The following is a 24,336-nucleotide window of genomic DNA, read 5'->3' on the forward strand; positions in this document are numbered from 1 at the left end:
GGAGACCACACGAGTTAAAGCAAAAATAGTTTTATTTTACTTAAAGTAAAACTCGACATTGAGGCAAACTAAAGACAACAAAACCAAACAGGGTGGAAACCAGGGGAGAGAGGGAGATTGACTGATTGCCACCGGGTTATATGGCAAGCAGCAATGCCAGGTGAGCCAAATGTCTTGATGACCTGACTCCGCTCACCAGGCCTTTGAATTGTGAGGCTTGTTCCCAGAGGGTTGTGACAGAAAAAAAAGGTTGATGTATGAATCTTAAATGGCAAAAGTAGATCCTGTGGACTCGTAGTTTGTTTAAACAGTATATCCATGAAGTACTGAGAGGGATTTAAAACCCAGTCATAATCACTAACATACAATACTAACTACCTTTGCACATGAATGTTTTTGTAGTTTTTGCCATAATTTTATCCTCTGCTCGTCACTTATACCACAGATTGTTCTCCTGCACATATAGTATATCTTTAGTAGGCTGATGGTGGTTAAGCACAATTTCTGTAATATTGTACATATAATTTCCTTCTCAGACTGTGCCATGGATCATGTGCTAAACATTGCAGACAGTTACATCTTCACTCCGTATATTTACCCGACCTCATGGCCCGAGGACGGCACTCTGCGTCAGTTAATCAGCCTGTGGGTGGTGACCAACCTGGGAGCACAGATGATTTACCTGGGCTTTGGTGCTTTAAGCTTCTACTGTGTGTTTGACCATAAGCTTATGAGGCATCCACAGTTTATCAAGGTAAGCTGTGCAATGGACCTCGCCCGGTAGTCCTGACTTTATTTAACTGTAAGATAACATTGTGCCTGTAACAATCTAAAGTAAACTTCTCCTAAATCCTAACTGTGTGTCTTTGATCCGATGGCAGAATCAGGTGAGAAAAGAAATCCAACTAGGAACCACCGCCATCTTCTGGATGAGCTTCCCCACAGTGGCCCTTTTCTTCTGGGAGATCAGAGGGTACAGCAAACTTTATGACAACATCAGTGAATCTTGTCTGGGTGAGACACTGAGGGCATTGCCAGCTGTTCATGTTATTTTCAATCAATTCAAAAGTAAAAAAATGCAAACTCCTGCACACTGCTTAACTTGCAGTAATATTTATTTGCAACGTTTCGGTACTAGACCTTCATCAGGCAAAAAATTTGTCAAAAAGGCCAGGACAACTCTAATAGGGAGTGGCTGCAAGCCTGCAACCAATCCAATTCATCCTATCAGGTCAGAGTCAATCAACACAAAAATTAAATAACGAATCCTTGTCTGCTGAGTTTAAAGATAACACAGTCATCTACACAAAACAGAGGTAATGTATCCCAATTTGTATATGAATACATTCAAATTAAAGGGACATTAAGGGTCCTCAAGATAAATATAAGTAGAAAGCAAACAATGCAATCGTAGTAAAACAAAAAAAAAAAAGAAGAATGAATTCAAAACTGAATTTATTTGAATAACTGATTGAAGGTTAGCTGACTATAGCTGTAGCTCAAGATGACTGGTTTGTTCTGTTTCAGGCTGGCCCGGGATTTTCCTGAGCATTGCAGGGTTCTTGTTCTTTACTGACATGTGTATCTATTGGATACACCGGTACATGCACCATAGGAACATTTACAAGGTAAATTTCAGCATTTTTATGGTCTGTTGAAAGCTGCTCTGAACTATAATTTATGAGGAATCAGCTACCACCCTTGAATTATGACACATTTTTACCATCTTTTGGATTTTCATTTTGATTTTTGAGCAACAAACTTACTGTTTTTGTTCAGTGTAAAATGTAACTTTCCGGCCAAACGGTGCTCAACATCTGAACGATAAATATATGTATATATAAAATCAGTTACTGATATTTATATCATAATTATGAATTTCTTATATTGGCCATTTAGTTAGTTTGAAATGAATACAAGTTTCAGAGCATACTATGCCTTTTCCATCTGCAAACGTTTTTCATCATATATCCTGATTCTGGCTAAGATTCACAGTAGAGCTTTGTGTCACTGTGTTAGCCTGTGCATTTTCTACCAGTACAGTCCTAATACTCAGACTATTGTGTTTCTCCTCCTCAGCATCTCCATAAGCAGCACCATATATTCAAGATCCCCACGCCTTTTGCCAGCCATGCCTTCCACCCGCTCGACGGCTTCCTGCAGAGCTTACCCTATCATGTCTACCCTTTCATTTTCCCCCTCCACAAGGTGCTTGTCCACTTTGAACTCTTCACTAAACATTTTGATGTTATGTCAACAAAAAACCGCATTGCAAGTCATGACTACACAAACTAACTTCACTGCCTATTTCATGATGCTGCTGTTGTTGCGGTTAAACCTTCACTTGAATTATTAAGGGTCCAGGAGCATTTAGCAAATTTTAATGGCATTTCCTTGAAAAAATGTGGTAAAAAAAAAAAGATAAAATCCAGAAAATACATAACTAACATTATGTAAAATCTATCAAATGTAGCAACTGTTGTTTAACATGGGATGTTTTCATTGCAGGTTGTCTACCTCTCACTCTTCATCTTTGTCAACATCTGGACTATTTCCATTCATGATGGAGACTACCGCATCCCCGGCCCCCTGATATGTCTGATCAATGGTGCTGCTCACCACGTAGACCATCACCTCTTCTTCAACTACAACTACGGTCAATACTTCACACTCTGGGATCGTCTGGGGGGCTCCTATCGACATCCATCGGCCCTCCTGGGGAAGGGGCCACATGACCTCATTCGCAAGCTCATGGCAGAGGCTGCACAAAAACAATGATGGCAGAGCTAAAGTCAGGATTTCCTTTTCTGGTTTAAACCTCTCAGGGAGGTTTTTACAGTGACTTTCCTCCTGGATCTTGGTGCAAGAAACAATTGCAAACTTCAGATGCGAACCCAGCCATCAGGAGCAGAAGTTTGAAAGTAGGGACAAAGAAGTGACATTGGAGTTAGTTGTAGTTGCCTAATACACTGGAAACGGATTGTATACAGTTACTCTTAAAACTTGCCCTTTTCCACTAAACCTCTATCGTTTATGCTCTCACTTAAGCCTTCATGCATATTGTTAGCAGGAAGAGGATTTCAGTAGCTTTGAACTTCACTTCGGTCAAGTAAATGTATTTGTTTGTCGAGAGGTATTGGAAGAAACTCTTTCCCATTTATTAAAAAACAAATTTATCTTACAAACTCATTTTATATTTATAAAGACTATAATTGGAATCCCATACAATTATGAAATGCATTTCTGCCTATTTTCTGCGTAGCTGATATGCTACACGTTGCCAAAAAATTCAGTAACGTGTCTAAAGCCAGTGTCCTCATGCATGTGCTTTTTTTTCTACAGTCCGGCTTAATCTTTCAGCTCCCAGTGCTTGGTGTGTTTTCATGCAGGCTCTGCAGGGCGAGATCTGTCCACTTCATCTCTTGTTCTTTCACAGACTCTGTGGATCCTCCGTTGTCCTGCTCCGCCTCGGGCAGTTCACTCTGAAAGAGAACAGGGGTGACATGAAAAGATGACCAGGCCACTCTGCTTTATATGAACAAATATCAGAGTAATGTGAAATATGAAATATCTCTCTCTCTATATATATATAATTCTTGTTGGATATGTATGCCGTTAATATCAAGTGTCATGTTTATGTGGGACTGAATGAGGAGTAACTGCAGCCTACAATCTGTGCTTTTTCAGATTAGCACTGCTAAAGCTGACTGCTGCTATTTCTAATGTTAACTTCTTGTACAGTATCTACCAGAGGAATGGTGACATCCTCATAGGGCAGTCTGTCTTCCCTCCAGGCATCATCAGTGAGGTCCAGGACCCTCCCGTCTCGTTGGATTTCACTGTCCATTTTCTGAGCAGGACTCCGGGTCAAGCTGCTCAGACCTTCTGCTCTTGCCGAGTTAGCCTCAAGGTAGCTTTAACACAACACGCAGAGGAAGAGGGTGCAGATAGCCACTGCTACACTAAAAATAAACCAGTTAACCCACCAACTTATAAGAAAGAAACATTAATACACGATTTGCTAGTCTGTTCACTCTGTTGAGGGTGTGAGTTCAAAATGTCAGTTTTTAGCTTCTAGCCAGGACCACAACGGATGCGGTAATTGTACGTAACCAGATGACGCTGGGTGATGATGTAGTAAATGATACCTTCATGTTCTACGTAAAATACAGTACTACATATCGGTAATGCGTTGAATAGTAAATTGAGTCTCAGACAATGAATTTACAACAACGACAAAAGTAATAATAATAACATCGGTTTTATTCCAGTTAGAACCAATGTACAGCGGGATCTACCACAGGGCTTTCTTTGAGTAACTACATTTTAAAGATTCAATATACCATTTTCTGTTGTAATTTGTCATTGTGCGGCATACACGCGGAATGATTCACACGAATATTTGACAAATCAACATATTCTCCGACTTTCCGAGTTGTTGCCACGATCTGAGGGAGTCTTCATGTGAATTTTTCCTGTCGGAATCTAATTTTACTGATTATTCCGACACCACCTGAATGCAGGGTAAGCGTCCATGGTCCCAACCAATGACTGTATGGTCCCAACGAATGTCTCGTGGTTTCCATGGTAACCAATGTCCTCTTATTTGGGCCGGGCTCAGTCTAACGCAAGAAGGTAAAGACGTCGACACTTGTAAGTTTATTGCATTTGGAGGTAACTATATTACATTTGGCAGCAGCAGCGTTTTACAGAGAAAGAGTAACGGAAAATGTGTAGATAGGCAATAACACCAACTAGTTATTGATACTTTAGGAGATTAGTTGTGCAATAACTCTAGTTAGATAGCATTGCACTAGCATTTAATCCTTCTAACATTACTTTGTTATCTCCTTGTAACGTTGAGTCCGTCAATAACTAACTGAATATATATTTTTCTGAAACTTGAAGGATGTTTTCATTATCAAAGTTAGCTGAAAATAAGCATTAATGCATACTTTTTTATGATTGTTTGTATTAAAGCTCAGAGCTAAGAGCCAAAACAAACACAGCAGGGATTGGGTGGGGGCCATGTTATTTTTTTTTTTACTGTCATTTCAATTCTTAATAATCTTCAAAAAGATGATTCATTGTCTGTTTTTTTTGTACCTTACCGTTCCCTCTGTTTTTCTTGTAAATTTGTTCTGTGTATTTATTAATTCTAACCATCACTCTTGAAAAGTGTTGATACGAAACATGATGCCTATGCCTGTATCATCATCATTATTAAAATAGATTGCTGAGAAGCACTGTCCTCTATTACTTTAAGTTTTTAAATCCTATGTTACAGAATTCCAATCTTTTAATAACTTTGAATATTTATTCTTATAAAACAGGCATCATACATTTGGCTTTTAATGTTTGTCATGGATTCAGAGGTGGTAAACAAGTTTGAGACAACCTTTGCGTCTCTCAATTTTACTTCAGCAATCTACCAAAAAATAAGCTTGTTTAGTGTAATCTTGTACTAAAGCTGAAGCTTTTGAGTTCTGATATCAGTTTCTTTTTCATAGGCATTTCAATGATGTCAGCCTCTCAGGAACAGCAGGTAGAAAATACTAAAACCTGCGCCAACGCTGGAAACCCAGTTTTCTCCTGCATGATGACTCCAGCAGTTAAAGATGGACCACCTGCACTGTGGGCAAAGCCCCAGAGTCCACTGTACAGGACCACTTCCAGTGACTACGGTCTTCTGCCTCCATCTTTTGAAAGCTCACCCTGTACTTACCACCCTAAATCACAGAGATTCTCTGAAGACCTAGGCAAGAGTGGGATGAATCGTGACAACTCCTTCAATACAGCCCTAGACCGAAGCAGGGTGCATGACTGTCCCAATTTACAGCACACTCTCTAAATGTATGGTTGGCTTTGTGAAAGACCATTGGCTCTTGTGCAGTAATTTTGGATCTTGTGATGTCTACATAAACAGTGTTCCTAGAAAAAGAAGACCTGTGCACAACCTTTTTCTTTGACAATGAGCTGTGACCATAATTACAGGTTCATAATTTCCACTTTTTTAACTGATATTGTAAGTGACGCAACTGTTTAACACAGATTTAAGCAGAAAAAGAAGATTTTACTTTGTTTTCATTTCACATTTGTTACACTGCAGATGTTCACATCAATGTCTTTTACATAATAACATTGTGACTACAACTTCACATATAATTCAGACGTTCAGCTTCTGAGACATCAAACTGAAACTTAGTGATTTCATAGTAATGTACTTTTCAGATTTACTCTAATGGACCACAACCATGGACCTGAATCCTGCTGCACGAATTCACAACTGCAAAAGTTCACCTTCAGTCTCCTGTTATATTCACCTGTTTCACTGACCCAAAAGACCTAAAGATATTTTAGATTAATGTTTGTGTATAAACTGATTCTCAAAACATTTTTCTCCCTCAGTGGCAGTGCAAATTCATAATTTCAAGCTACTATGAGGAACTTTTGGTTTGTGTCAATTTTGGCGATCCCTGTGGACAAAGCCGTACCTCTTATGTCTTTGCTGATTTTGTCCTGTACATGCTTAGGTTGAAGTTTTTAACAAAAAATATTATCCTGCTTTCTTTAACAGTCATATGTATCACTCACTTTACATTTTTGCCCTGGAAAATGTAAACAAAGGCAGCGTGCAGTTAATCACTTTGTCTGACACATATCCCCCACCAGCAGTTTCAGGCATTAAAAATAACTGTATAGAAATAATCTATCTTGTCGCTGATGGTCTGGTTTGCTTTAAAGGTCAAATAGAGTAATCAGAATTAATTTCAGTCTCTTTCATAACCAGCGAAAAAATCCTCACAGGAGCCTTAAATTGAATCTCTTGATTTGTATAGTTCTCACATTAGATCTCCTCTTCAGTAGATATAAAGGTAGAAAAAAACAACCCCCACTGCAAGATAATACCACCTTTATTCTGTATCTTATTTGTCTAGCACATGAGTGGGACTGTATGATTCCTACAGTATAAATAGTATCAAATATTGAAAGTTGGGACACTATTGTAAAGGTTGACTTTAGAGGGTTTGACCTCTTGCTTAGAAACGGTAGAGTAGCCAATATAGTTCCCCTGTATACTGCCAGTTATCACTAACTTTTATATAATGTTACATTTAGTCCAAGAACGAAAAACGATATCCTGATTATGTTGTCCAGTGTTTCATATGCATCCGTATCTCTAATTATTATGAATAGTTTCCTTCTGTCAATATTTCGACTTAGTATCTCAATATTTTGACTTACATGACCTCTTTTTTAATCCAAGTGGCAGAAACGGGCTTCCATACTTTAGAGGACTTTAGAGTTCTTGGTGGGGAAACCGCGCTCTCTGCTGTATGTTGACGTTGTATTCAACAGAAATCCTCCGTCAGCCGCGCCTCCTCCGCAGCCACAGCTGATGATGGCCAACCTTTTAGCTGCCGACGCTACGGAACTTAGCAAGCAGCTAGCGGTGTAGCGTCGTTAAAATGTGTACGAGGTGCTAGCTAACCGTTATATGAAAGTACTGTTTAAGACTTCAGGAAAGGTGTGTGGAGGGACATAGGCAGATAATGAAAATGTTCCCCTATTCCTCACCGGCATTTGAGTACCACGCGTAGTTCGTTGCTACCCACGTTAGCTAACTTGTTTGACAGTAGGATCAGAGGAGCGTCCAGCTAACCTGGCTAACAACTAGCTAGTTAGCTACAACATAGCGTAGCTAGCTAGTAAGCATCCTGTTTTGTTAACTACTTCGGCGAGGCTCAACTGCGTTTGAACAGCGAGTATTTAAGTTGAAGCACGTAAGTATGTGTTCAGATTAAATTTGAACCCCTGTTATTTACTAACGAAATAAGAAATCCCAGTTTTTGAGACCTTATTTGGAGCTGCTAATGTTAAAACGCTTGCTAAGTGGGTGGCTAGCTTGCTAACCAGCTAACTGAAAAGATCTTGTTTGTCAACAATACTAAAACATCTCAACAATTAAGCATTATATCAGCTCATTGTTGATATAGTTTAACCATCTATTTATTCAGCGTATCTTTATATTAAAATAGCTACACATCGTGTAGTAGCTACTTTGCTTGGCAGATGAACAAAATGGTTTTATGATCATTTTTTTCTACCAAATTTTTTTACGTTCAGATTTGACACTTATCTCATAGATATTTAACTTTAGTCAGGTTTCAGTTTTGCTGCTGGCACTACATGTTCAGCTGTTAAACAGTATAATATAGAGACCTGTCCTAGGGGCAGAATTTCACTTTTTCTGTTCTGTTTGTTTCTTTCACAGCTCTGCTAGCCTTGGATGAGAACTGTACCTGAGCCTTGAGCTGTCTATGATGTTCAGAGCTTTTCCTGTTGCATCACTGGACTCCTCCTGGTCTATTTAGCCAGCCATATACAATATTTCTTTAACCGATCCCACATCTCTGCTTGGTAACAGTATGTTAATTTACGCTGACCCAACCCAGCCTTCTGGGATAAGAATCCCCCAAAACCAAGCTCTCCAAATGATATGATAGTAGCCGCCTGGATCACTTACTGTGCCTGCAGGAGCCTTGCAGAGGTTCTGCTCTTCCTTTCCTCCTCAAACTCCCTTCCTCCATTCTGGGAGACTCTTGCCAGTGTGGTATCTGGCACTGGAACCATGGGTAACAGCTGTGTCTGCCGGGAGGATAGTGACTTGGAGGATCATCACCATGGGTCCTCAAGGGCGACCCGAGGACAAGCTAGGCGGGTTGACCATGGTACAGGCACAGGTCATGATGCTGTAGAGGCTCGAAGCAGTCGACCCAGGGACCCGGTCAGGCCGCCACGCCGAGGACGAGGGCCCCATGAGCCAAGGCGGAAGAAGCAGAATGTGGATGGCCTGGTGCTGGACACATTGGCTGTTATCAGGACACTTGTAGACAAGTAAGTCTAATACTAGTTATATAATAGTGATCAGAGAAATATTATGTTGGGAGGAAGACTGACAGTGGTCTGTACAGTTTTTAAACTTATATTCTGAAGTTTAAATAATGGTATCTTTTCCAACAATTTAACCAACTAAAATAATTCTCTCATGAGTAGATCTTGTAGTCTTAGGACCATGACTGCATCTTTTGTCAAAGAAGTTCTGTCAATTACAAGTTAAATATTTTGCAATTTTTTGTCATACACATGTAGATACATGAGTAGTTAATGTGTTGTAATGTGGAGCAGATGTAGAGCAGTACCCTAGAAAAGGCCAATGTGCTCTATTTAGTGTGTCAGTACATTTGAACCTTCTTGAAAACGCACTTCATTTTCATACGTTGAGAAACATATGAACATGAGAGCTACAGTTCTGTCAACTAGTGCAGGGGGGGTCAAATGCCATGAACTCTCCCTTTTAAAGTAACTGTCACTGAAACTCAAGCTCAGTCAAAGGCACGCACACTAGAATCAGAACACATATATACATGTTTTTCAGGAGTTGTATCCCCTGAGGAGGTTTAACTGTCACAAACAAACAAAGGTCATGTGCATTACTTGTTTGCAGTAGTAATGGGTACAAAGTTAAGTCACACCTTTTGGATGACTTAGTCCAGTGTCATCTTTCTCCAGGAACATGTATTTTGTGCCAAAATCTTGGCAACGCTGCAACACACTATAATACAATTGTAGGTAGATATAAGGTTTTCTTAATGTTTATGACAACATCTTATAACTTCCTCTGTGGGCACCCATGGCAGGAGGCTGCTTTGTAATCAGATAATGAATGAAATTATAGTAAAAAATGATGCAATCAAATTTAATTCCTTTATAGGGGAAGTTATAATCATATAAAACTATTAAATGTCTTTATAGCTATGCACAACTATATGATAGTATGTTATAAAATGTTTGTGCTGTTGTAAGTGCTAAATAAGGGGACTAAAAGTGCTGCTGAAATCCCACAGGGAAAATCCCAGTAGGTGTTATACTTTCTCTTTGTTTATTAGTTATATTTAGGAAAAAACCAGATAAACAGTTTTTAAACCAAATTCAGTAAAACTGACACAACTAATTTTATTAAATGTTATTTCACTGGTATTGTGTAATGTGGTAAGAGCCCTGTAATGTTGTCAGAGATGCTCTTCACACTGCTTTTGTGAACTGTTGATTGTGTCAGCTGTGCACACCTGTCTTTCTGAGAATGCCATCAAACTTCTTTTTGATCAAAAAAAATATCCACATTCATTTATCAACCTGTCAGTGTTTGACATTTTTACTGCAGATGAAAAACAGGGAGGTGACACAGCTTCACAAATATCACTTTCATCATCTTCTACGCCATCTTTGTAGTCCAAACAAAAGTTGTATATTTTCTTTTTTTTGCAAAATGCACAACCGCAGATAAGAAATTAATAAACCCGTCATTTAAAAAATAGCCTGCCTAACAACATTATAATGTAAAGGATAAACTATTACAAAAAGTGGACCAAATAGACCAAATAACTCATAACAAGTAGGCTAACTTTTCTCCCTGAAAGAACTATATATATATATATATATATATATATATATATATGTATTGTATATGAATATTGGTTAGATACTGCCAGCAGACTGAAAAACCTTGCCCATTCTTCACAGAGATGACTTGAATGATACTTGGTGCTCCAAGCAGCTCTTTCAGGTATTTGGTCATTTACCTGTGGCTAAAAAAAGGACGTTGTGCAAGTAGGTGTCCTGCGTAAGTTCTCATTCTTTGAGAGCAGACTGCTGAGTTGGGCATATCTATCTTCACAGTTTGACAGAAAATACACTTTCAGTATTAGTTCACTGCGTTTGGAAACCAGAGGATCAAGCTTCCTGACGCTGTGGCTGTCAAAGCGAAAACAGTCCTTCAGCTCGGGTTGAACCATGACAAGCAACAGTAATAGATGCATCATCAAAAACAACACTCACTGAAGCAAATCCATCACAATTATATACTTGCCTTAACCTTTCAATGGGACAACATTACTGTCCATAACCATTACTGCAATCACAGAGACACAAAAAGGCATGACTCATTTGTTTCTATTATTTCAGATGCAGCGGTTCAAGGGTCTTAAAAGCTTGATGTGTTTGCTGGCTTAATGCTCTAACTGAGAATCACTATATCCATTTGTGGAAAGCATTCACACATAGAAATGCACCTTTCTATCCCTAACCTCACATTCTGTGCAAAATCTGTTTTTGTTTTTCAGTGACCAAGAGCCCCCTTACTCCATGATCACTTTGCACGAGATGGCTGAGACAGGTAAGGAAAAACTGAAAACACAATATCACACACTATCATAGATCACTCCAGCAGTGCAGAAGGAAATGAAATGCTGCTGTTTAGTGAGATAAAACAGAATACATAAGGCAAAGTTGTGCAATATGTTGCACTTTTCATGTGTTGAAATAATAGTATCAGAGATAGTATGATAGGGAAAGATATAAACGTTAGCTGTAGTCAGAAACAGTACTTGAACGAGTAGGGCAGAATTGCTCAAAAGCATCTCTTGTTTAGATTTTAAGTCCCAGTCCAGCCAGTGTTTCTAATGTTTTTTCTGTTGAATTTGAAACAAGAGAAATGGCGTGTGGTAATTGTCGGACATGTTTATTACCATGTCAACCAGATTGCTGTTCTAGGTGGTCACGCAAACATAAAATGAGTATTCCCTTTTGTCCTGGTCTTTCTGTGTTAACTGTGAGGCTGATCAGAGGTTTTGTTGTCCGCTGGCCCAGTTTCGGTGCTCATACTGTGGCCGCTCCCCGCCGGCATTCCCCACTAGTCCCCCAGCCTCTTCCTGGCGGTCCAAGCCTCCTGTGCTAGTGCTGTAAACACAGAAACTCCCTCAGTGCTCCAAGCTTTAAATCTGGACACTAACCCAGCTATCTAGCCATCAGCAACAAGTAAACAATCTGTCCAGCAGGAAACTTTTGAATCACAGAAAGTTCAGGCAGAGCAGTTGGGGGAAATCAGAAAGTATTTTTTCCAAAAAAGTATCCAAATTTACTGCAGTCAGTAAGTAAACTTCATGATGATGACATTGAGGATGCGTTTTATGTTGATTAGAATATTCATTATGGTGATGATGACTATATTGACCTTGTTGGTGTTGCTAATGGTGATAATAATTATTTTTAAAAAGCGATTGGCACCTGTGTCCGATCGCATTTGTGTTGTATTATCTCTCAGATGTACGTCGCTTTGGACAAAAGCGTCTGATAAATGAAATTATAACATGGTCTTTGACCCAGACAAAATAGCGACGTGAGGTCATGAAGTTCAGAGGAGGATGTATTTTTTGCAGCTTCTACCAAAGTATGTCATAATTCTGTTTTAGCAACAGCTCAAATCTTTTCACTTTGAACAAAAATAAAGTATATAGTAAATATAATAAATATTTAGTGAACAATGTGGCTGATCAGCATAGTAAGGGAAACAAAAAAATATTTTTTTTATAATTCCAGGGGATTGAATTCATGTAAACAACTCTTCAGACTTGTAGATGTGTGACATGTAGACAGGTTAATTCCAGTTTCTTTAGATTGAACTTAAACCATCCGCTGGACTGAAGCTGTACAGTTTAGGCATTTCACAAATAGACCAGAGGATTTATTGTTTCTACTGACTGGTGAAAAGGTCCAGGAATTTTAAACAGGTCTTTTCTGAATATGACGTCCCATTCCCCTCCGGCTGAGCTTGTGGGGTGTTTTTGTAACTGCTGAGGCAGTGATTTTACAGTAGCTTTGTAAGCAGCAGACAGTCGCAGTCCTCTTTCTCTGTTCAGTGACAGACAAATGTTGCCTCTTTAACATCTCCTTCAAACCTCTCAGCCCATGATACAGTGTGTGTTGTATGTGCATAGGATTTAGTTTTTGAAACACTTGGTGTTTAAAAGCAGGTCAGGCAGTAAGCTTATTTAGTTTGGTTTGAGCTGTATTTTGTTTTCAAAGAAAGAAACACAATTTTGATACCAAAATGTAATGTTTATTCGACAAAGAAGATGTGTGGATGTAAATGAGGGCAGAAAAGAGGCCACTGATGTCAGACTAAAGAAACCTTCATTTAAGTGGACCACCTGTCTTCTGCTAACAGCCCTGCAGTAATATTGCTACCTCAGCGTTTCTCTGACACATCCACTGACCCGGCACACGGGGATGTTACATCACCTGTGGAAGGGACATAGCCACGGCTAACACTGTAGACATCATGTTGTCCATAACTTACATTATTATCATTGTATTTTTTCAATGCTACATATTAGGGCTGGCCGATATGGCCAAAATCATATATCATGACATAGGATTTTTCATATCTCGACAACGATATATATAATGATATATCATGTTTTCTGGTAATTTAACAAATAATTAATCCATAAGAAATAATCGCATGTTAAAGCCTACTTTTGGATAATCCTGTGTGAATTATTTGACAATTTAAAAGTACTGAGTTTCCGTCTGAGTCCTTTTCTGCACGTTAATACCATGTTAATAAACAGCGCCTCCCTCTATGGCTCGCTCCAGGTTCACTCCCATGTGCAAGGAATAGAACTTAAAGCATTGTCAAAATGACGTAAAAATTGCCATTAAACATTTCAGCCACTGGTTTAGTGACATCATGACGGTGACAATATAGAAAAACACATACGATAGACATTTTCATATTGCCCATCCCTACTCCATATGGATATGTTTGCTAGTTTGCACAGCACAAACTCAAAACAAAGTTACTCCACTCTTAGTTTGACCATAACAGGTGTGATTGGTTTTCTGGTTTGGCTCTATTTAAAGCTGCAGTTGATGTTTGTGTGTTTTTGTGCATATGGTGAACGATGCTCTCCTGCTGTGTGTGTGTGTGTTGTTATGCAGTAGCCTCTGAGCTCTCTGTTTGGTTCTTGTGTAATGCACATATGGTGTTTGATGCTCGCATGGCGTGGTGTTGTGTGGTTTGACAACAGCCAAGTTGAATATTAGCTTGCAGTTAGTGAACCCTGAAGGCAGCCAAGCAGCAAGTCAGTCATTTTTGTCACGTGTTTTGAATGATGCTACATTATTCATCAGCCCGTTGGCTGGGGCTCTCCTTAGTGATAGAGAGAGAGCTTTTCATACTGAGTCATCTAATGGACAGGAAATGGATGTTTTAGTGTTTATGCTGCAACTGATGCTCACAATCCAGCGGACTGTAAAATAGGTCAAATAAAATAAAGGATTAAGCATCCATAGGGTTTCCCAAATAATGTTCTTATATTTAATCATTGGGAAAACAAGTGTTTCCTAAAGTTCAATTTGCATGAGAAAACAGACTGCAAGGATTTAAATGTATACACCCAGAATACAGCCTTGTTTATTATTTGTTCAGGAGTAGAAGAATAAAATATTTTCTTAGAATGTTGTCAGGCAGAAATGTCTTGTGTGTTTGTACAATTAATTGAGTGAATGGTCGGATTATTAATTATTTCTACTCTTCTCTTCTCCCTCAGATGATGGTTGGCTAGAAGTTGTCCAGTCTCTGATTCGAGTGATCCCATTGGACGATCCACTTGGCCCTGCAGTGATCACGCTTCTATTGGACGAGTGTCCCCTGCCAACCAAGGTTAGTGGCATATGCATGTGCACTCGGGATGCTACATTTTAAATAAACTGACTCTAGAAAATTGTTACCCGAGACCTCCCCAAGCCTGCTGTAGAGAAGGTGTCATCTCAGACCTGATCCTGTATTGGTCCCTTTTTAGGCTATTACAGCTCTACTCAGGAAAACAGCCTTTGTCTTCCTCTTCACGTTGACCTTTTCTGTCATGAATATTATTATTATTCATTTGTATTTGCCTAATATTTATACATTGGGAAACTGACTTGTAACATCATTTGAAAATCTCTCATTGACATTTAGCAGGCTGCTGATTCACTCATACAAATATTTTGGTATGTTTCCAGTGACTTTCTGTACCAGCAGTCTGCGCAGAAAAGAACAGAAAGAAAATGATTGTATGACCTATGGTATTAAGTGGCATTGAGTATCGTATTTTTTTGTTGTTGCTATTTTGCCTTTCAGATAAAAGCTGAAGAGCTGAGCTAAACGAGCGCCCCTGAGTATCACTAGTATTTAGTATTTGACCCAAATTTGAAATTCTGGTATCGTGACCCTTGTCTTAAACTCACCTCCAGTGAAAAATCCAATACTTTTATAGAAATAGATAATCAGCTCACATTGCCTTGCATAAGTATTCACCGCCCCTGGACTTTTCTGCATGTTACAGTGTTGCAACCTGTAATTTAAATAGACTTATTTGGGCTTTTACTGATAATTAATAAACAAGTTCAGTTCAAGACGCAGACAGCTGTTGGATGCACCAGTTAACCTGAATTTGGTTGCACCTAATCTTGGTTAGGGGAAACAATAAAAGCTTTAATTTTTCGTAGTTGTAAATCATTTTGAATAGCATGTAATGTCCTCCCTCCTACTTAACAGATGATGGACTTTTTTGTGTTGGTTTATGACATACAACCCAAATATAATCCATTTTAATTTGCAGTTGAACTGAACTTAAATCTTTCACTAGTGTCTTCCCTCATTGCTTTGTTTTGGCCTCTTCTTCCCAACCCTCTCTCCCCCATTTCTTACAAAATGAATCTGGTTAGGACTCCCTGCTTCCCTGTTTAAAGTAACCTGAGGACAGAGGGCATACTCTGACACTCTGAACAGTATGAAGTCTTCACAGTATTCAACAGAAATATGCTCCACCTAACAAAACATAAATTTCAAATGTATAGCAAAAAACACCCACACGCATGGCCCCGCAGCAGCTACAAAATGGTTAAAACGGCACTTTGTGAAACTCACTTGTCTGCAGGTGGTACATGTTTCCTTGAAGCAGAAGGTATTCCTTTCCTTGTGTTTATTGGCAACAACAGCATGTTTACATCAGCTGTTGCTATAACTCGTCCTGCACGTTTGGTGAAAATGTAATATTTCATCCCTCTATTGTCATGAACTTTTTGGTTGTAATTAAGAAACTGTGTGACCTTCATAAGACTAACAGCTCCATCTCCTCTCTCCAGGACGCTCTCCAGAAACTGTCTGACATGTTGAGTTTGAGTTCGGCTCTAGCACGACAGGACGCTCTGAACCCTGCAAAACACAGAAACACTACAGCTGTCCTGGGATGCCTGGCAGAGAAACTTGCTGGTACACTTCACATTTACACACTCAAATATTTTTCATCCTCAGTTTAATAGTCTTGCTCTTCACTGCTTCCACTGGCATGTTACGTGCTCGCTATGAAATTGACGACATTGAACATCCCTAATCTATTTTGGGATAATTTTCACTATTTCAAGGTTGATGTTGGGTTTTATGTCTTAGATAGATCAGATTAGTATAGCTTAGTTACTCACTATTCTTGAAATCAAGATGCAGCTTCTCATGTTTTTTAGGTTAGTACTTTCTACAGTAGCTCCCTAATTTGTTTTCTCTCTATCCCCTTTTGTATAGGTCCTGCCAGTATTGGATTGTTGAGTCCTGGAACCCTTGAGTACCTTTTAGAGAGCCTGGTAAGCAAACCACACACCCTCACTCTGAAACATCCCTGTGGTAGCAGCCTGTGTACTTATGCTGTTTTTCTTGTTTTAAGGAATCATATTATAACACTTGGTTAATGTTCTTGCTGTGCTGCATTTGGTGATACCAGAGCAACAAAGCAACTTTATTATGCTTTTTCTTTTGTTATAAAATCTAAACACAAAGGAAGATAGCATTTTTTTATCCTGCATCATTCTTTTCTTCTATTTAATTATTTACACACATCACATCAGGCGGTTATTAATGTTATTGATTGTTGTACTATTTTTTATGAATGACTTCAATTTCTTGGAAGTAGGAGCAGCATTTGGAAATTGTCCAATTAAATGTCCTATAAATAGAGAAGCGAAAACTGGCAGAGTTTCTGTTTTTACAACTCTATTACTACTACTACTTGTTTTTCATCAGATGAAAGCCTTCTGATCTAATCCACTGTCTTTGATGAACCTTGTCAGAGCTATGTGGAAGTGTTTCATCCAAATATTGACACCTTTTATTGGAAAAAAACTGTGCAGCCATTTCTCTGGAAAAGTCTTTCAGTGCTGCCTTGGACAACATCTTTAAACACGTAGAAAAAGGAAGGATGATGATTGTTGCAGATGAATTTTATGTTCTGGATTTCCAGAGACTATTAATCATGCTAGAGCGAACAGATGTGTGTAGGTGGATGTTGTTAGTTAAGTTTATCCTGAAAAGTAAACTTGGAGTGAAATGAAGTTATTGTGTAACCCTGACATGGCTGGTTGTTACAAAACAACTTGTTTTTCATCTAACATCTGTCCATGGAAGCGCTTTTGCTGTAAATAAACAAGAGAAGTCATGATTCAATACAACTATGTGTATTGTTATCATATGTTTTTGTTTACTTACAACTATTTCATATGTCTTTTCTGTTTATCTTCCTGCAGAGCTCTGAGGCCCACCCCACTGTCATGCTGTTTGCTCTCATTGCTTTGGAGAAGTTCTCCCAGACCAGTAGGTTTTACTCACTGTATTTAAATACCAAGTCATGTTTAAGATTAGACAGTTCAAAACTAGTGACTTACCTGCAAAAGAATACCAAAATGAGATTGAAAGTCACCTTATCTACTGAATAAGCAAAAACAATCCCAATGCCATGAATACAGGCATGTCCAGTGTCTACTTCCTCCCTGGTGGTTATTTGTTTGTGTGCTTCTGCATATCAGATATTTTGCTATGAGACACAGACAAAGATGTGCTGTTCTCCACAACAGTGTCACCTGTTTATTTACATCAAGAATTTCCCTTCAGGGATTAATAAAGTATTCTTCTTCTTCTTCTAAACCAATATGTGAATTGCAAATTAGTTGCAAAAGAGAAACTGTTTTTCTAAAATGTGCAATTCCTTTGTTCAGTTATGGTTAAACTGCTGAAGCTTTTTTCTGCAATGTTTTAAAGCAATTTGTTTTGAAGATTTGAACTGGTTCTTACACTTTATCCTCATTTTTCCCTCCCTACATAAGCCTCTAAAAATATATTTTCCTTCAGTCCATTTCCCTGTTTCTCTGCCAGAGGTTTATTTTAAGATTTGTTTGTTTTTTCTTTCATTTTTCTCACACATGCTTGCTGCACCTTCTTGCCCCTAGGTGAGAACAAACTGACGGTGTCGGAGTCGTGTATCAGCAATCGACTCGCTGTCCTGGAGTCGTGGGCAGAGCAGCCTGACTACCTCAAGAGGCAGGTTGGATTCTGCTCACAGTGGAGCCTTGACAACCTGTGTGAGTTGCCCAACCTTTTAAATGTTTGTGTTCGACCAAATGCTAAAGAAACAGTGCCACAACAAACTGTAATTAGGTTATTTCTGTCCATGAGTCACTGCAGAAAGAATTGTGATAACGTGTCCTCTGTTGTCCTCTGTCCAGTCTTAAAGGAGGGACGTCAGTTCACCTACGAGAAGGTCAACCTCACAAATATCAACGCTATGCTCAACAGCAATGACGTGAGCGAGTACCTCAAGATCTCCCCAACTGGCTTAGAGGTCAGTCTGTGTGTGAAGTCAATAAGAACAGCCACATTAAGCTGAACTGACGGCTTCTCCAACATTAAGATTTTGATACTTGATATGTGTAGGCCTTGATATACACTACCAGTCAAAGTTTGGACACATTTTCTCATACAAGTGAATCGGAAAGTGTGTCCAAACTTTTGACTGGTAGTGTATACTGTGTGTTTTCTTCCAAGTGTATGCATATAATCTAAATCCTTTATGGATATTTTCTCTCCTCTCCTCAGGCACGATGTGATGCCTCCTCCTTTGAGAGCGTACGCTGTACATTCTGTGTGGATTCAGGCGTTTGGTACTACGAGGTGACGGTCATTACTTCAGGCGTGATGCAAATCGGATGGGCAACAAAGGACAGCAAGTTCCTCAACCATGTACTGTTTCTTTACTGTTCAGCATTTCCAGTTGCTTTTTTACAGCAGTCACACAGTTTAGCATGTTGTATGTGCTTCTGTTTTCCAGGAGGGTTATGGGATAGGAGACGATGAATACTCATGTGCGTATGATGGCTGCAGGCAGCTCATCTGGTACAACGCTCGTAGTAAACCTCACTCTCACCCCTGCTGGAAGGAGGGTATGCAATACACACACACAAACACACACACACACTCACACAGTTATGACGTAGGAAAAGCTTTTTTCTTAAGTTCTTAATCAAACAAATTTTGAAAAAGTTGTCAGTATGAACAATAGAAGAGGGGACACTCTTTGAATGTCAGACTGTATATTTAGAAATTGTGTTATTGTTTTCAGCATCTCTGGGGCTTTTGTGGTTTAAGCACCTACACACTGCTGCCACCGCCAGCATTCAGACTCTGTTTTACCTCCCACACAAAGGGATATCAGTAATAACAGTGTGCAAAGACTAAATCCTGCTCTGTGTTTGTGTGTGTGTGTTCATTTGTGTCCTGTTTAGGAGATGCAATCGGCTTCCTGTTGGACCTCAGCAAGAAGCAGATGATCTTTTATTTGAACGGACATCAGCTGCCGCCAGAGAAACAGGTCTTCTCCTCTGCAACGTAAGTCAAAACACTATCGCCCACCTTTTTGTTTTATTTTTTAGTCTCCTTCAGTTTCCTTGATTCTCTCCTTCCATGCATCCTTTGTCCCATCCTTTGTTAATGTGCATTTCCCTCTTCTCTTTTCTCCTCTTGGTGTTTTTTTTTCTCAAATTATCCCTTTTTGTTCTTCACCTTTGTGTCGCGCAGGTCCGGTTTCTTTGCGGCAGCCAGCTTCATGTCGTACCAGCAGTGTGAGTTTAACTTTGGGGCCAAGCCTTTCCGTCACCCACCTTCTGTCAAATTCAGCACCTTCAACGACTTCGCTTCACTGCTGCCTAGTGAGAAGATCATCCTACCCAGGTGAGAAATTAGTCTGGTCCTTAAAAGTAGCAGTTTATAAAATACAATGCACTTTTAGAATTTGACAAGTGAGTAATTTCTCTGCACACAACATCAAACATAAAGGGTATGGGGTGATACAAACGTGACTCATCTCTTGGGGTTTCTCCAGTGTAGAATTTATTGTTGGCTACAATGAAAGTTAGAGGTTCATCAACTTTCTATACACTAAACCGCCCTTTTTTTTTCACTTTGCAGGAAGCTTTTTTTCGTGCAGGCTCTTGGTTATGGCTCTATTTAGTTTAGGATTGTAGTAAGCCGTGGCAGTGACCCAGCATTCACAACACTCTGGAAATGAACACCAGAGTTTAACATAAACACCGGGTGCCTGCCAAACAGCTGACTAATCATTTATATATAATATTTATTTTTATTCTAATGAAATAGTTTTGATGAACAATTGTAACTTGCTATGCGTGCACATTTTAAGACCACCAACCTTTATTCTTGTCATGATACAGAACCATGTCTTTCTGGCCTCCACAGAGTCTGTATGACCATATGTGTTCATCTAAGAGTTTGTGTGCTTCCAAGTTGAGAGCAGACACAAGATTGCAGCAAAATAATTGATGACAAACCACATCTAGAATTGTATTGATTGCACAGAGAGGGGACATCCTCATTAGACAAGCTATTTTTTGGGGGAAAAAATGTACGCAGCAACTTGAGACTGCACAGTAAGCACTAGGAAGTCCACTGAAAGCGTTTTCAGCCATATAGATGTTAATGGGGTTAATTAATGGATTATCTTATTGGCATTGAGCTTTTTATAGCAGTTATCTTTAAGAAGCTTTGCAGACAGAGTAAAAAAGGCAATTTTGTCAAGGAAATGTGTCTATGTCAGGAAAAGCTTTGCCTCAGCCTCACACTGTAAATTTACAGTCGATGCTTTTGTTGTTGTTTTTTTGCCATTGCACAATTATGCAAACTGATGTCCGACAGCCAGTTCATATTATATAAATAAAGTATGATGTAGTAGAAATTCCCCCCTGGGAATTAATAGTTGTTGTTTTTTTAAGTATTAAGTATTTCTGATTACTGCTGTTTGCATGCATGTTTTTCGCAGCATGCATTTTATTAATGGTTTACACCCTGCAGATTTTCTCCTGCACTGTGTGTAGCTGTGTAAATGTTCATACTTTAATCATAACTTCAATTATGATTCCTTTATATGATGGAAAAGTGACATTATAGTGTGGCAGAAGCTATTTGTACCATGGAGCAGGCCAGGGAAAGAACAGAAGAACAAATGTTAAGATAAAATAATAATCAATTTTGGTCCATTTTGACTGTAAATACATGTTCATGAGCATAAACCTTAAGCATAAGTAAGATACCAGTGATTATGTGTGAATGTACAGTAAAATTCTTAAAGAATGGGTGAGGCATAGTGCAACTACATCACTTTGTTGACAGAAGAAAACAGCTCTGTGTAAATGTGTGTACATGGAAACATCATCTGCCCTTGTCTATCTTTGCCTGTTGGTTTATTTGTGTCTGTGTGTGTTTTCCAGACACCGGCGTCTGGCCTTACTAAAGCAAGTTAGCATCCGAGACAACTGCTGCACGCTGTGTTGTGACGTCATGGCTGACACAGAGCTGCGGCCCTGTGGACACGGGTATGTGTGCATCTGGTGTAAACTAATAGAGCTTTAAAATCCCAAACTAGTGAGATTATTTAATTTAATATACTGAAGGTCACAAATATTAGGATGTAAAATCTTTGAGAGAGGTCTGTGTCATATAATATGATATCTTAGAACTCTGGCTTATATTCTTCTGTGCAGCTTTTTCTATGAATAAATAATAACATCTTCTTTTATGTTTCCCCTATCTCCTTCTAGTGGTATGTGTATGGAGTGTGCCTTACAGTTAGAGACGTGCCCCCTGTGCCGCCAGGACATCCAGACCCGCGTCAGACTCATTGCACATGTCTCCTGACACACTTCCTGCTCCTCCTCCAATGAGGCGAGACACACAAGCCCAACAGCCTCCTCCTCCTCTAATCCCCTCTCACCCAACAGAGCTGAGGGGACAGTGCCACAGTGTTGTGACGATGACAGAGCTGTTACTTCCCGTAAAAGGAGGTGACGATGGAGAGGTGGAGAGATGAAAGAGAGGAGGGGAATTTAAACTACAGCTGGAGCCCCGGGAGCTTTATCTCATTTACCAACATCTCCTCTTTTGTATCTTCCTGACAACTCACTGCAGAAGCTGGGCCAAGAATCAACTTTCTACTGTCAGTGTGTTTTTCAGAGAAAAAGAGCAGAAGCAAGGAGCAGAAACAATTTACCAAGATACAGACAGAACCAACCTCTCATCTGCAATCCCCTGCGTACAGTTATCAAACATCCTTTCTATGATATTAGGATCCCACTGCATTTCAGCCAAGAGGCTACTACTATTTAATCCCATCACTGTCATGCACACGTCTGCAGATCTGAAAGGGCTTGGTTGCAGAAAGGAACAGTGCCTGTAGTGTAGTATTAAACCCAAGGTACAGAGTAATTTGAGGTGTATCTCAGTGTCATGTTATGGATATAGAGATGCAAATTAAGGTGTTCTCAAGGTAGCATTTTCATTCTCTTTTCTCAAGGTGTAACCAACACCTCTGCCTTGTCAGCTTTACTGTGTGTTTTAATTGATCGGGCTCAGTCATCGTTAAAAAGACACCTTTGGGTAAATTATCAGATTTTACTCTTGGTGCTGGAAAGCTCAAAAGTTGCAGAATTATTCCTCGACTTCAGTTTTCTGATTGGGTTTACAAAAGCAAAAGTCACTTCAGCCGTCACACGACTCAGATCATTAAGTTCAAAGTAATTGTTTTGAAACCAGTAAACAAAATTAAATACTTGAATCTGTATTTGATCTAATGATTTTCAGCACGGCTGACCCTGCTGCTATGTGTGCTTTATTGTCTTTGCTCAGATGTGTTGATGTTTCCTCAGTCTCAGCCATGTATGTAACCACAACACATGAATACAGGGATCAGAATTTACAGAAAGTTGATCTGTAACAGAAATCATGTTTTTTCCCCATTATTATGTGCAAGTGTTTGGAGAGCCAGTGAGGGGTTGTACACAATTGAATTTCCTCCACCATCTTCTCTGATTGCTTGATTGGTGCTAACAATTTGGCAACAACTTGTAATGCAGTTTGACCATCAGTCCGGCTCATTTTGAGGGTCTGCATAAGTAATATGTCTTAATTTTTGATTTGTTATGACAAACACAAGCGTCTGTATCAAGATGACTATTTTCAATCCACATGATGCTATTTAATTTTGTAGTATAAACAAAGGCCAACTCTGATGTAAAAAAAACTTGAGTTAGAGGTACTACAGGTCCTGATGGTTGAGTGTGGTTTTAGCTGGGCGTGAAGTCGTTTAAAACCAATATGAAATGTTTAATTGTTTTTTTTCTAAATAACAGTTTACAAAGTATCCCAGGGTCATTCTTCATATGTTCATATTTTGGGTCTGATTTGGAAGTGAAACAGCCAAGGAAATGCCAACAATGCTGCAACATGACCTAGATAGATGAAGACATAAACAAATGACTACTTATGTTGCTACAAATCAAAGCAACGCCAGCAGGATTTCTTCTGTTCAGATCATAATTGATCCGATCAGACTGGATATGTACCTGCCTGTTAAAGTTCAGAGTAAAATGAAATGGGGTTTCCCTCTTTGTGCTTTATCTAACAAAGAAAAGATTTTCCATTTCTCCATCTTTCCCTCTGTGTCGTCATAGAAACATCATGTTCTCTGTCCGTATTTCTGTCCATTCCTTTACTTGAAGCATCTCTGGTTTGACAGAAGGCATTTAAATTTTAGTGACAAAATGAACATGAGTGATTGTGATTCAACAAAGCTTATATTTGTTTAATTTAAAGAAATTCCATGACATTTCAAATTATCGCACAGAATAGTTTCGATTTTTTTTTCTGATTGTTTATGAATGAGTTACTTCTAAACCAAATTGCATGAACAGGATCTTTTGAATCATCCAGACTATATTAGAATGATTTCTAAAAGATAACATGCATCTCTCAGTATGACAAACGACTGGTCGGGTCACTGTTTGCCATCTTGTATTTCCTGGAGCACCTTATACATGCAGGGGAGAGAAATTATACGGTTGGAGATGAAGTTGAGGATTGTAAAGAAGTTGTGAGTTGTATTTAAAACATCTATAAAGGACTTTTGCCCCAGAGTTCCCAAAGATGTGATTGGTTGGAGAATTGTTGTTTCCTGGATTGTGATATTTGTATTAAATGTATGTACATGTGATTATTTTTGTATGACTGAGTGGTTTTTATTCAGTACTTTGTTTGAACACGCTTGGTCTAAAAATGTGCGA

At 39.1% G+C, this 24,336-nt stretch overlaps 3 protein-coding genes across 3 annotated transcripts; 2 read left to right on the forward strand and 1 right to left on the reverse strand.

The window, feature by feature from the left end:
* Positions 1–544: 544 nt before the first annotated feature.
* Positions 545–2,778, forward strand: LOC138612952 (lathosterol oxidase-like). Its single transcript, XM_069686489.1, has 5 exons — positions 545–754; positions 882–1,014; positions 1,528–1,628; positions 2,080–2,208; positions 2,509–2,778. Exons 1-5 carry the CDS (start codon positions 545–547, stop codon positions 2,776–2,778), a joined length of 843 nt encoding a protein of 280 aa, XP_069542590.1.
* anapc13 (anaphase promoting complex subunit 13) lies at positions 1,015–4,102 on the reverse strand. Its single transcript, XM_069686490.1, has 2 exons — positions 3,749–4,102; positions 1,015–3,482 (listed from the first exon to the last, which is right to left on the reverse strand). The coding sequence occupies exons 1-2, from the start codon at positions 3,845–3,847 to the stop codon at positions 3,357–3,359; spliced, it is 225 nt and encodes a 74-aa protein (XP_069542591.1). The 5' UTR covers positions 3,848–4,102; the 3' UTR covers positions 1,015–3,356.
* Positions 4,103–7,443: 3,341 nt separating this feature from the next.
* rspry1 (ring finger and SPRY domain containing 1) lies at positions 7,444–24,259 on the forward strand. Its single transcript, XM_069687232.1, has 15 exons — positions 7,444–7,784; positions 8,276–8,898; positions 11,184–11,236; positions 14,454–14,566; positions 16,033–16,159; positions 16,466–16,524; positions 17,461–17,527; positions 18,160–18,291; positions 18,436–18,551; positions 18,806–18,949; positions 19,038–19,149; positions 19,492–19,594; positions 19,784–19,936; positions 21,490–21,594; positions 21,820–24,259. The coding sequence occupies exons 2-15, from the start codon at positions 8,501–8,503 to the stop codon at positions 21,914–21,916; spliced, it is 1,779 nt and encodes a 592-aa protein (XP_069543333.1). The 5' UTR covers positions 7,444–7,784; positions 8,276–8,500; the 3' UTR covers positions 21,917–24,259.
* Positions 24,260–24,336: the final 77 nt, after the last annotated feature.

Source organism: Semicossyphus pulcher, unplaced genomic scaffold, assembly GCF_022749685.1.
Source record: "Semicossyphus pulcher isolate SPU_LCO1_2020_fin unplaced genomic scaffold, fSemPul1.0.p SCAF_8, whole genome shotgun sequence".
In the NCBI taxonomy this organism is placed as follows: Eukaryota; Metazoa; Chordata; class Actinopteri; order Labriformes; family Labridae; genus Semicossyphus; species Semicossyphus pulcher.